The 13,613-nt window shown below is 43.5% G+C and overlaps 1 protein-coding gene across 1 annotated transcript in view; it reads left to right on the top strand.

The window, feature by feature from the left end:
• The window catches only part of LOC109466431, a 24,837-nt gene extending 11,806 nt beyond the window's left edge, over positions 1-13,031 (top strand). The window contains exons 4-22 of the mRNA XM_019764150.1: positions 173-355; positions 622-687; positions 1,114-1,334; positions 1,668-1,754; positions 1,957-2,328; positions 2,591-2,673; positions 2,984-3,047; positions 3,282-3,623; positions 5,079-5,308; positions 6,665-6,944; positions 7,804-7,968; positions 8,222-8,611; positions 9,304-9,558; positions 9,839-9,953; positions 10,241-10,714; positions 10,837-10,965; positions 11,217-11,348; positions 11,946-12,068; positions 12,541-13,031. Of these exons, the coding sequence (XP_019619709.1) occupies positions 173-355; positions 622-687; positions 1,114-1,334; positions 1,668-1,754; positions 1,957-2,328; positions 2,591-2,673; positions 2,984-3,047; positions 3,282-3,623; positions 5,079-5,308; positions 6,665-6,944; positions 7,804-7,968; positions 8,222-8,611; positions 9,304-9,558; positions 9,839-9,953; positions 10,241-10,714; positions 10,837-10,965; positions 11,217-11,348; positions 11,946-12,068; positions 12,541-12,773 (3,944 nt within the window). The 3' untranslated portion in view covers positions 12,774-13,031. The remainder of the gene's footprint in view (positions 1-172; positions 356-621; positions 688-1,113; positions 1,335-1,667; positions 1,755-1,956; positions 2,329-2,590; positions 2,674-2,983; positions 3,048-3,281; positions 3,624-5,078; positions 5,309-6,664; positions 6,945-7,803; positions 7,969-8,221; positions 8,612-9,303; positions 9,559-9,838; positions 9,954-10,240; positions 10,715-10,836; positions 10,966-11,216; positions 11,349-11,945; positions 12,069-12,540) is intronic.
• The last annotated feature ends 582 nt before the right edge of the window (positions 13,032-13,613 follow it).

Raw genomic sequence — 13,613 nt, 5'->3', positions numbered from 1 at the left:
ATATCATGGAGGTATGAGATTGTCGAACTCTAGTTTCTTCTATATTTTGAAGTGAGCACGGGATATCAACCAATGGATAATTCGGTTCGCAGGCTTCAACGAATATCCCAATGGGAGAAACCAGATCCGGACATGTGAAACCTAAAGTACATTCTATCCTGTGCTGTGACAGGTTCTCTTCCAGCCATATCTGAGGGTAACGTCACTAGGCAGGCGTGCCGCAGGTCCCTCAGTAGTGGAGACTGTGAGGCCAACTGTTGGGACATCAGAGTCAGGCAGTGTGATGGACCCCCTGAACCGTACTACGTCTATCTCTTACCCCCCACACCCGGCTGTGATGAAGCATACTGTGCAGGTGGGAACAATACATATTGCAAAAAGCCATGAATTTTATAAGAGAAAACATTTATTTTTGTCTACAGAGGTTCGAATTTATTAAACTTCTCCAGTTAAGATTTATCCTACCGGTAGGTTATATGTACAGTAACGTTAGTATTCATTAGTCATAATGCAATAGTAATAAGATTAGTATATATATTGCAAACAGATTTTTCAAAACTCTGGACAGGATTGATGATGCAATGATTACAATGCACCAAACCCACTTCATTTCCCCCAAAGGGACCAACGTGCTGTGCCCAACAGGACAGAGCTCAGAAAACTACGGCTTCACACCTGGCTGTTCGGGTAAGTCTTTTACATGGTTTTTGCTCGAGCTAGAACTACATGAGGCTGAACAGGCATGTTTCAATAGGAGTGTAACATTGGTCTTCTTCATTACATTTACGGCAAATTGAATCAGGTATAAATTCAAGATATCGCAGACATCAAACGTCATAATTTGACGGTGTGGCATATTATAAATCTGCCTCCCAACAGCAACATGCATGGCATTGTGAGTGTCTGGACTTACGTCTTAACCTGAATGAAGTGTAAAATCCAGCGATCCCAACCCAATCTGATGTTGACATGCCGATCCCTCAAGCTATGTCATTTCAGCTTGTGCAAAAAGAGATATTGAGTTCTTTTGATGGCAAAATTTGTGCATACCACAAAAGCATAAAGATGCAATGATACCAATATCTTGGATACGTTACAAACTTTTCACCACAGCCAGTTTCCCAAAAATAACGACCAACCCAAAGCTGACAAACGGCACGGAGCCTTACCAAGTCGTGCTGTTCTGTGACTTCGACCGTCCACAGTGGGACAACCTGACGATCGAAGTCTTCTGGGTGGCCGACAACACTCCCATCTTCGAAGACGTATTAATAAATGGAGAGAGCAGATCAATCTTGACACAAGATGATCTAAAAACTGGAATGGGAAAGACGGTAAGAAATATCTACTCTCACCATTCCATAGCAGCATGTTCAGTAACGTTGTACATGTACGTCAATGAAAGTCAGACAGCCTGGTATAGGTTGTAGAATTTTAACCCAATGTATTTGTTTTAGAACGAGGGATATATTTTTGTATCGGTTTGCTTGCAATCGCAATTGAGTATTTTAAGTTAATTTAAAGTAATAAGGCAATAAAAGAAAAAATAATTAGCCCCTCTAGATCCGCTAACATCTGCATAAAAATTATTTACGTATAGGTTTACTGTTATAAATATTTACGTTTTATTTTACAACTGATAAGTATTTTCCGCTGATGTTTTCCAGATAGTCTGCAAAGTCCGCGGCAGGTACAAAGGCGGAGGGGCGCCTGGCACCATGGAAATCAGCAATGAGTTCTTTGCTGGAGTAAAGGTAGAAACCACAAATTTATTAACAGATAGATACCACTAGATAATAAACAAGCCTTTTTTCGGTCATTTCTGCTCTTAATAGTTTTTTGTTTACAGCTGCTAGGGTGCAATGACGTGTGGTGGTGGAGCCAGTAGAATTCAGAGCTAAGAAGAACGAAACTCCTGACGCCACGTTTGATTTTAAAAAATATTTTCCGTCACAGATTCTTACGCAGGATATTTTGATCGAAGAGGGAGGTGAGGCGAAGAACATACAGCTTCAGCCCACACTGCCGCTTGTCTGCACAAAGTTTGCAACCGACTTTGGTGTAGCGTGCCAGCTATCAGTACAAATTGTTTACAAGACCGACGACTCTGCGGACAACATCTGTGAGGAAAGTTTACAGTATGAGGCTGTTCAGGAAACGTGCAGCCTTGACTTTAACGAGGCCACTTGGACCGGGATCATTGAGTTCCCAGTGAGGGCTGTGAGTGACAGCATAGCGGACGGGTCAAGGCGCATGAAGATTGGATTCAACCCGTTTTCTGCTGACCCTGCGCCTCTGTGGGACAAGTACCAAATTGGGGACATCTTTGTAAGTTGAATTGACGACAGAATAATGTTTCTATCGCACATAGAATGGTTTGTTTACATTGAAAACGCCTGCATGCGCAGTTGCACTCGAGGCTTTATCTTTAACATCTTTTAGAGTCGACAGACTCGTATTATGAAAAATGCTTACGACCTACTCTACTTTGTAAAGGCTATAACAAATATTTAGGCTATTGATATTTCAGTTCTTGCAACCATCTCATTGTAGATGCTTAATTGTATCTTTTTTTCCCTTTTCTTTTCAGGTCACCACTCGCGACAACGATCCTGACGGGGATGTCGTGTGCAAATCCACAGGAGACCCGCACTACACCACTTTTGACGGAAAGTGAGCGAAAATGTTAACACGTCATTTCGTATATTTAATGTGTTTTTTACTTTCAATGACAGTTGCTTTCTTGTAGAATTCTTAGGTGTATTTTTCTTCATGCAGAAGGGCCGCCCCACACGTTGGTTCATGTAAAGAATGAAGCATACTTCTATTATTTAGCTTTTAAGCATCTGCAATAGAGCATGTAAGTACGCAGATGTGTTAATCAAGCACACCATATATGTCCACTGGTATAACATTGCTATATGTTTGGATTATTTTTGTAATGTGTCGACCGTTTTTTGTGACTATTATGTTCCACTGTTAGGTACTATCATGTATATCAACCCGGCACATTCACTCTGATGCAGCATCGGTTCCTCCCCATTGAGGTAGGTGAATTTCATGCACTACATGATATTTATCAATATTGCATTGTTTGTTTTTCTAATTCCAAAGAAAATGCAACTATAAGCTATAACTAAGTTAAACGTTAATGCATTCGGATAGTTGGTTGGTTGGTTGGTGGCCTGCTTGCTTTCTGCTTCTTGGTCGGTTACTTTCTTGGTTGCTCTGTCGGTTGGTTGGTCGGTTGGAAATGACGCTGTTGTTCGTACTGCTCCAAGGTTCAGACCAGGACAAGAATGTGCAATGCCGCCGGGAATGTAGCCTGTAACTGCGGCGTTGCTATCCGGGCGGGAAACGAGGTGTTCATCATCACAAAGTGTAAAGACGGCGTGAACAAGTTCAGCTACTCCACGGGAAAATGGGTTCAGTTTGAATCGTCTCTTGCCACTAAGGTGGAACATCATGGTCCCGTGGGGATAGACACGCGTTTCTACTACAAAGATGGCGGACATCGGTTTTTGGTAAGTTTGACCATCCTTTGCAACTACCAAACATTCCAACGGAAAAGCGCAAATGGCAGATTTCTTGTAACATGTATTGCAATTTCTGCCAGTCGAAAGGTATTTAAGTTGGTATAAAAGTTTTTTTTATTCCAACATCACCAGACGTGGTGACGACACACTCAAGTTTTTTTCAACTTACATTAATGCTGCCATGGGCCACCAACACGGGACAAATACATGACAGGACAATACATGACAGGACAACTCTGAGCTAAGTGAGGAAAGTCATGTAAAGTGCTTTTCCCAAGGGCACAAGATCGGTGGCATGTCAGGACTCGAACCCGGGACTCTTAAAACCCGGGACTCTTAGTTCCGAGTCGCGCACTCTGCCGCTATGCCAAACGACCCCACTTAAAGGAGTACTAACCTCCAGAAGGAAGTGCTATTTTCCGATACATCATGCTGCAATGAATACATAACTAGCCGACTTTTTACATAATTTCGCTTGTACGAGTCGCGCGGGGCATGTTTGTAAAGTGATATTAATATCATTGACCCCCATGCTGAACCACAATTGATACATCCGGGAACTCTGGCTTACGCAATACTCATACACTTCAGGTCAACATACACATTTTTTGGCGAAAATGGTAGGAGACAAGCACACTAACAAGCTGATTATTGAGAAATTACTTGTTTTACTTTGCTTGACCTGTGGCTTGGATACTATAATATCGGGATGTCGAATACAGTGGGAGCCGGCCAGTTTCATCCTGCGTGTTTTGATTTTCTCAACTTATTTGCATGTAAGTATTACTTGAACAGATAATTAGATTACGCCACTTATGGAAAGGATAACTAGATTACGCCGTTTTTTTCATCGTCAATATTTGCGGCATAAATGAGGGGCGATAAGGACACCAAGAAGGACAATGGTTGGTAAGATACCAAAGAACACAAAACGGTACGAATTTTTTTTTATCGCCCCCGAAATGAGGTCTGTAACGTAACTTTTTGTTTAAAACATAGACACCAATAGGGTAGCGTGGTGTATTCTGGGATAGTTTTGAGGGTATTTGGAGAGTTTGTCCTGGATTCGATGCGTTTTAAGACTTGCGCGCAAAATGGGCATTTAATGGTATACTGTAAAATAATATGCATTTTTCACTTCCAAAAATAAATGCCTGTCGAAATATAGCACCCCCTTCTGGAGGTAAGTACTCCTTTATATGCATTTCGCCCCCGAAATGAGGTCTGTAACGTAACTTTTTGTTTAAAACATAGACACCAATAGGGTAGCGTGGTGTATTCTGGGATAGTTTTGAGGGTATTTGGAGAGTTTGTCCTGGATTCGATGCGTTTTAAGACTTGCGCGCAAAATGGGCATTTAATGGTATACTGTAAAATAATATGCATTTTTCACTTCCAAAAATAAATGCCTGTCGAAATATAGCACCCCCTTCTGGAGGTAAGTACTCCTTTAATAGTTGTATAAAATTGCCTCGATGTTGTGCCTTCGGGCTTGACTTGACCCCTGTGGTATCCATCCTCACTGCCGCGTATCTTCCCCAGGTCTACCTTCCAACAGGATCATGGATGGATATTACTGCGATAGGATCGTCCAACCAGTATCTGAACATCTACTTTTACCCTTCCGCTGACGATTACAACAAAACTCTGGGGCTGTGTGGGACGTTTGATGGCGACAGCACAAATGACGGTCTCCATGCTGATCTTGGGACAGAGCTTACCATTGGTGACAACCAGGTGATCACCGGCAGTGCATTCGTCACAAGCTGGAAGTGAGTTTCATTTTTCGCTGATGTTTCGCAAATCATAAGCATTCGCAGGATAATGACATGAACAAGAATGCTAAAGCTACAATTGATTACTCCAAAATAGCGGTTCCTAGTGAATTCTTTCATCAGTGACAACTTTGGAAGGATAAGGATACTAACCTCCAAATTTTCGATGGCTATCAGTCCATCTTGTTCACGGAGTGGCCTAATCTCGCGAGAGCGCGAGACTAGGCCCGAGACTTGCATCGGTCGGTCGGGTCCCACCCCCCGCTGCCTCCCTCCGGAGTAAGGGTAAGTAAGTCTTGGGGAGCTCCCAACCTTCTGTCCGGTTTAGCTTGGCACCTTCCAACTGTATGTGCACCGCTTCCTTAATCTTCCTATGTGGGTTACGAGACTCTTGGTCTATGATTTCAATAATGTCAGAGATGGGCCTGGTAGTGATGTTGTGACCAGCCTGGAGTTGGTGTTGACTTAACGCTGATTTGCAGTCTTTCTGATGTAATGACTTTTGGTGTTCAGAAGTCCTTTCCCCCAGTGACCGCTCAGTTTCACCAACGTAAACCTCCCCGCACTCTTCACACTTGATCTTGTAGATCACACCGCACTTCTCACCAGGTGCTAGAGGGTCCTTGGGTCTGACAAGGGCATTACGTAAGGTGAAGCCCGGTTTGGAGTACAGGCTCACATTATGTTTGGCATATACCCGTTTCAACCTCTCTGTAACTCCATGTATGTAGGGTAGAACCACGTAACTCGCTGGGAGTTGTTCTTGTTTTCCAGTCTTACTCTGTTCCTTGCTACTCTTGTCCTTTCTGGAGTTGTTTTCCCCCTCCCTCAGGGCCCATTCTGGGTATCCACAGTGTCTGAGGGCTACTCTGACTTTTTCCTTTTCGGCCTCTCTCAAAGCGGGATCTTCAATAAGGGTGTTGGCTCTTTGCATGAGAGTCCAAAATAGCGGCAAATATTCCCGGGAAATCATCGCTGCCCAAGATGTGGAAACGAGAATGGTGACAAATATAGAAATGTCTCCAATTTAATTCTGGACTTCCACTTTAATTCCCATATCTCAGCAACTACATCTAGATGGGCTAATATCGTAAACTATAGGTAGGTTAGGTAAAAATTATGTAAGACGTATGTTGTAGCCATTGAGGGCCCCTTGGGAATTAACCCAATTCTGCAGAATTCTGGAACTGTAGCCAGAGTTTTGCGGAATTCTGGAAACTGGAGCCAGAATTCTGTGCAAAATTTTACAGGTTTATCCCCAAGGGGTCCCTGATGGCTGTTAAATTGTACGTCTACATGTTTCTTATTTAATTTTTAATTATAGAATAATTGATTTTCTGACTCTGTTTGTAGACTTCCAGATGACGACAATCTCTTCGTGGGCAGCTTGAAGCCATCTTTTCTTCCTCTAGATGAGCGGAGATACTGTGAATGTAACATCGAAGGCTCTTACCAGGAAGTGAGGTGCGACTCGTCATACGCCTACAACTGCCAGTGGAAGTCGGCCAGCGCAGGCGCTTCGCCTGTCGCAGAACAACAGAACGCGCGCAAGAGGAAAAGCACAAGCTACCATGATGAAGTCTACGACGACGACATGTTCGGTTTCGACTACAGTGAGCCGGCCATTCCTGTGGTGAGCCATTATAAGAACATTTTTGCTAGTCACTTTGCGGCGCTCATATTGATGACTTCACCACTATGTGGTAAAGTCATATTGTTTTTGCTCACGTTTCTTCTCCTTCTCCTCCTGCCATTTCTTTAAATTGATTTAATTCCTTCATTTTTGGGCCAAATAACATGAAATTTGGCATGAAGGTAGATTGGGCAAATACTCCCAGGAGTTTTTTTTTCAATTTTGTGGTATGATAAAGGCTTTTAGAATGGTTTTATTTGAGCTTTTTGGCTGTGTTATAGAAAATGTACTATAGCAGTGTGTTACCATATTTGGGCATGACTCATCAGAATGGCATGTAGAGCAGGCAACCAATAGGCATGCAGCTTTCCTCTATTCTCCTTGCTGATTGGCTGTTCGGATTTGATTGGGTTAATTCAATTAACACCTGTACAAAGCCATGCCATATTGACAGTATGAACTTTATTCAAGTGTTTTGGTAGGTATGTCCAGCTTTCCTCGTCTAGCATTGGAATGCGGGGCATAAACGTTTCTTTCTATCTTGAAAATCAACAGTTTGCATTATGCAAAAAACTATTTAAAAAAATGGCAACCAATAATGTAGGGGATAGCTATCCAACTGTTGTAACTTCATACTATAGTTATATCAATGCAAAGAATTGTTTTCCCTTGTATTTCTCCCTGCCATGTCGTGAAAATGTGGTGAAGTCATGCTGAATTTGCTCCAAAGCAAATGTCTGCCTTTCTTGCATCGTAATGACAATTTTAGAGACCAGTTTAGTAACTTGTACCTGAATGAAAAATGGCAATGCTTTATCACAATATGTAAGTATGATATCTCATGCTTTGCTCCATTCAGGCTCCCCCAGCTTGGCCTGCACCAAATGGGATGACAGAGGCGGAGGCCAGAACGTTCTGTGAGGACGCCATGACGGGGTCCCCGGCAGGACAGCTGTGTACATCAGTTCTTGGAGACAAAGTTGACTTGTCTTCAGCCACAGAGTCGTGCGTGGCTGATATCCAGGTGCTAAAACTCAAATGTTCTTTAAAGTTTGCAAAAACATTTATGAAAATGAAGCTGTGAACATGTCTACCAAAGCCTGATCAAATCATAATACGATTGACTATGTGTTAAATACCTCCATTGGTATTACAATTGACAAAACAATGTCCTTGTACCTTGCAATATCATGTAGGACACTGGAATATGTTTTGCTTCATCGTGGAAGATGTTGTGCACATTAAACTATTCGATGTTATTTTTTTGCCATTTTCAGGCAACAGGCGATACCACGTGGGCAGAAACTGCTGTAACAACCATGGAAAGCAGTTGTGGGAGTCTGCTGTACAGGAACACTTCCTTCTGGACAAGTAACTCCACCCAGACGAATAACGGTACCCTGACACCCCCTTCGTTCTTTTACGAAACCGTCTCATGTCCGGATAACTGTAGTCAAAATGGAATCTGTGAGAAAGGAGAGTGCATCTGTCAGGTGGGATTCGAAGGTCCGTCTTGCTCCTTAGAAGCAGACAAACCACCAGAAGCATTCTTCATCCCGAAAGAAGGTCTGTGTGACATCAACATCCGGCCGTGCGAACGGACTCCTGTCATCGGCAAGAACTTCCTGGAGTCGACAAATCTGACATGTTCTTTACAGGCCGCAACGGTACGTATGGCATTGTCTTCCGTGTGTGTTATCTTGAAAGTTCATCTGTGTTGGTAGAAGTCATTATGCAGCAAGATTACACACGTGACTCCGTAAGCAGTGGATCATAGGTTGCAGAAAGTCTGTGGCGCCCCCCGTCTCTGTTGAGGGATGGTTGTGATGCCCTGATGTAGATGGCCTCTTTAATCCCTCGTGCAAAGAAATCCGGTTCTGAGTCCAGGATTCTTACTTTGTCCAGTGAGACTGAATGACCAGGCGATTCTATATGTATATGTTGTGAGACTCCCGAAGTAGTCGACAGAGACGGGGGGCGCCACAGACTTTCTGCAACCTATGATCCACTGCTCACGGAGTCACGTGTGTTATCTGCGTGACGTCACGGAAGCGGTGGATTGTTCATTCCTTGACAAAGACTGGAGTTGTACAATCGAAAATTTGGGTGAGTCTAATTTCTTGTGTTGGAAATTACAGATTAATCTTTCTGCATAATTCCGGGTGTGTTACGTTGTTTCTGGTATAGAGGTTGGCAATGTTGAGCCGTGAAGAAGTGCGACTGACATCCGAGATCCTGAGATCCGTATAACACCCAAATGCATTTTTTCTGGGATTTTCTTTATAATTGACTCAATTTTCACAAGGTTTTTCTTTATGCATATGCTATATATGCTAACGCTATTGACAATTGATTCTAGATTGACAACAATGGCGTTCATCCTCTCAACGACAAAACTACCGTTGCGGCCACTTTTGAGAGCTTCGCCCGTGTGGTGTGTCCTCTGCCGCGGTCCCGTGTCAGGAGGAGTACGGCAGCCGGACACAGGACAACAGCCGAGGCGACGCTCGTCTCCATCAGTAACGACGGTGTGCGCTTCAGCCCGCCGGTCCTGCTCATCACGTATGACGCCGTCTGTCAGGACTGTAACGTCACCGGATTCTGTGTTCTCAGGGTAAGAGAGGACTCGCCTTTCGATAGCCTGGAATTCATCCCTACGAACTATCGGCGCTTCATGCAGTCAGTTGAAGTGCGTAGAGATGGATTCCAGGCTATCTTTATGTAGGCAAAAAAGCATCACAGATCAGAGATGCTTTTCGTAGGCTCAGCTGTGTCTACACAAGTTCTAACCAACTACATGTATGTTGCTTTGACTGTCCATACTTTAAAGCACCTATGAAAAATTAAATCATTCAGTTCATTTCTATTAACGTTATATTTTTTTAAATATGCAGAACAACTCCTGTGAGATAGACGGGACTTGCTATTCCAGTGGAGACACACAGATCGGCAACTGGTGCAAACAGTGTGTTCCGTCAGTCAACGTGTCAGCATGGAGTGACAACCTAGGTGAGTAATTCAATCTATGGTCTTTACGTCATCACCTTTTAAGAATCGGCCGCTACAAACATAAAAGATAAGACATGTTTATCAAGCAATATCAATCGATAGTTTATTACCATACACTGGTGTAGCATCTGGAAAGCAGGGGTGGCCTGCATCGTCGGATGATGATGTCAGAATGTTGAAGAATTCTTTGACTAACAGCCATTTAAACAAGGACATGGGAGGTTCTTAGGTAACTGTAGGAGTTTTTTAAATATATTCTTTCAAAGCCGGTGTGTTTCTTTCCACAGACAATTCACCTCCCGTCTTTGAACATACCGGCGACATCATTGCCTTCATCAACCATCAGCTGAACTTCACAGTCAAGGCAGCGGACCCGGAAAACCACCCCTACCTGAGCTACTCGCTGGTGGGAGCCTCACCCGACCCTGAACTGTCCCTGTCCAGCGATGGTCAGCTGAGCTGGACCCCCAAACTAAACACAACCATCATTGTTAACGTCGCGGCTGCTGACGAGTGTGGTGCGAGTTCTACAGAATCTTTCACGGTCATCGCCCGTGACTGTCCGTGTCAGAATGGCGGCATGTGTCCTTCCTTCGCGCTGGACAGTCCTGATAACATCAACTGCAGCTGTAACGGTACCGGCTTCACGGGTCAGATGTGTGACGTGGATGTGGACGAGTGTGCGGACAGCCCGTGTGTCCATGGAGTCTGTAACAACACCGTCGGTGGGTTCCAGTGCGACTGTGAGCAGTACTACACAGGTAGGGCAAACACTCATCAAAGAGCCTCAAAGTATTTCACAGTAGTGATTCTAAAGTGCAATTCATGCATAACTGCGTATTTACTCATACGACTTTACAAGCGACATTGCCCCTTCCTTTAGGTCCTCTGTGTACCCAGGAGACGCCATGCTTCTCCAACCCTTGCCCTGACAACGGGACATGCGCAGACATCCCCGGCGCCATCCAGTGTACCATCTGTCCTGAGGGGTCGGCTTGTGTGGTCATTGAAAGTAAGTATCAACGTCAAGTGGTGCATTTTGTAGGTCTCACGATATTGTACTTTGATTTGTGCTCAAATTTTCAAATTGTTCTGAGATCTTAACGATGTCCGTTTCTGTACTTAAAAAACAACATTCACACATATAGTAATGATGTATCAACTTTTGAGGTTTAAGCCAATACCTTCTGGTAGCAAGCTTACATTTGGACAATTTCATTTACAATCCTGGCACATTTTCAAAACTCCGTCTTCCCTCCCCAGTCCTCCTGGACCCTTGCTCGCCCAACCCCTGCTATGCTGACGTCACCTGTGACGTAGTTGATGACGTGTACAGCTGCGGACCCTGTCCTGCCGGGATGACTGGTGATGGAGTCAGCTGTGTCCAAGTAATTGGTGAGTAGTGATGTGCTCTAGATTTTATCTTGAAAGTTCATCTGTGTTGGTAAAAGTCATTATGCATGCGCAAGATGTAATTTTCAACACAAGAAATTGGACTCACCCAAATTTTCGACTGTACTACTCCAGTCTTTGTCAAGGAATAAACAATCCACCGCTTCCGTGACGTCACGCAGATAACGCACGTGACTCCGTGAGCAGTGGATCATAGGTTGCAGAAAGTCTGTGGCGCCCCCCGTCTCTGTTGAGGGATGGTTGTGATGCCCTGATGTAGATGGCCTCTTTAACCTCTCGTGCAAAGAAATCCGGTTCTGACTCCAGGATTTAGGTTAATTTGGGTTAGTCCAATTTCTTGTGTTGGAAATTACAGTTTAAACTTGCTGCATGATATGCTCTTGATGATTCGTTCTTTAAACGGTGCACAACAAGTTACATTATCAGTTAAGTAGAAAAAAGAGTCGACAAGAGTCTTGTTGCACATATTCTTTTAAAGTGCTCTAAAAGCCATCAATTCTGATTGCTATAGTCTTGGTGTGGGACTTAGTGTGTGAATTAGTGCAAACATCTGTCTTCCTTTGTTTTATCCTTCCCCAGGCTGCTCGTCCCAGCCGTGCTACCCGGAAGTGACGTGTACAGATGTACCAGGTGGACATGAGTGTGGGGACTGTCCGCAAGGCATGACGGGAGACGGGAAGAACTGCACTCAGGACACTGGAGGTACCTTGTACCATCATGGCACGTTGAGCTGTAAAAGATAGATTCGTAGGGAGAACAATGTCCGAGTTGGATGCAAAATTTAAATAGAGTGAACAAATGCACCGATATGTTTAAAGTTAAAACTTTTGGTCCAACACAAAAAAATTCACCTAGAGCTTTCGACCAGTCACTCTGGTCTTCCTCAGTAAACTGACCCTGTGAAGCCTGTCACGTGGCTTCTTTGAAGTGTGACGTCAACACTGGATCGAAGGTATCTTGTAGACGATGTCGGCCCCCGTCGCGAGTCAGTCTACTGAAGATGACCAGAGTGACTGGTCGAAAGCTCTAGGTGGGAGAATTTTTTGTGTTGGACCAAAAGTTTGAACTTTAAACAATGTAACTACCAACACAGATGAACTTTCATGAAATGCACCGATAGTTATGGTTGACAATTTCAGTCGGCTTCTAATGTATGTGCTATATTCTTCCCCAGTGGCAGACCAACAAGGGTCCAGCTGGTACGAGCAGCCCGCGTACATCGCGCTGCTGTCTGTGGGGGCAGTCGTCGCCGCTGCAGCTCTGATCGGAGTCGCTGTGTGGCGTGTCAAAGCACGCAATGTCACCAGAGCCAAGGTGGGAGATCTGCCGCTGGAGGACAGGGAGAAGGGCGACGGTGCCGGAAGTCGCCATGTTGATATGATGGGCCTGGATGACAAACATGACTAGTGTAGCATCAACTGAGACACGTATACAGCTTATACCTAAGTGATCTCTGTCTGGGTTAAGGGAAGCCTTCCATCTTTTCTGTTAATCTTCTTATTTGTCAAGAGATTGCATCGCCTGTCCATGAGATATATATGAGTATACTATAAGTTTTTTAATAAGTTTTTTATTCAATTTAAAATTAAAAAAAAACTTATAGTATAACTAAAGAAGTAACATTTGCAAGACAAATGCATAATGTTTACCTTCGGACATGGTCTGCCCTGTTAATTTTTGCTCAAACACATCCACATACATGTACTACTAGTATATGGTTACAGGATTAGAGCAGACCATAAGATTGCAACATTATGTAACCCAACACCAGTCACCATGATGACAGACGTCAACAAATCATGTCATTGGTCAGGTCAGAGGTTAGTGTTTGGAACAGAAGAGGAGGAGGAAGAAACTGAGTAAAAACAATGTTTTCCTTTGGTAAACATAATTAACACTACACATCTCATGGACAAGCTATGCAATCTCTTGACAAATTGAGGACAATTGGAAAAATATATATCCTAAACACGTGACTGGCATTATCATAAAACTGAAAATTGATGATGAAAAGACAGAAAAGGAAATGATTTGTTGAAAAAAAAGTCATGTATATTCAGCGGATAGGACGACTCATTATCATAACCGTGGCTTCATGTTGAAATGTGTGTGTGTGTTGTGTTTAACCTTAGTTTTAATAAGAAATAGCATTGCACAGGATGAAAAGATTCAAGCAAATTAACAGTATAAACAAATAGTGCATCTTGTCTGTGCACGTAACCTATTGTAATTACTTGTTGATCAGAT

The sequence above is a fragment of the Branchiostoma belcheri genome, unplaced genomic scaffold, assembly GCF_001625305.1.
Source record: "Branchiostoma belcheri isolate BF01 breed outbred unplaced genomic scaffold, Haploidv18h27 scaffold167, whole genome shotgun sequence".
NCBI classification, from domain to species: Eukaryota; Metazoa; Chordata; class Leptocardii; order Amphioxiformes; family Branchiostomatidae; genus Branchiostoma; species Branchiostoma belcheri.
This window is presented reverse-complemented; position numbering and strand designations above follow the sequence as displayed.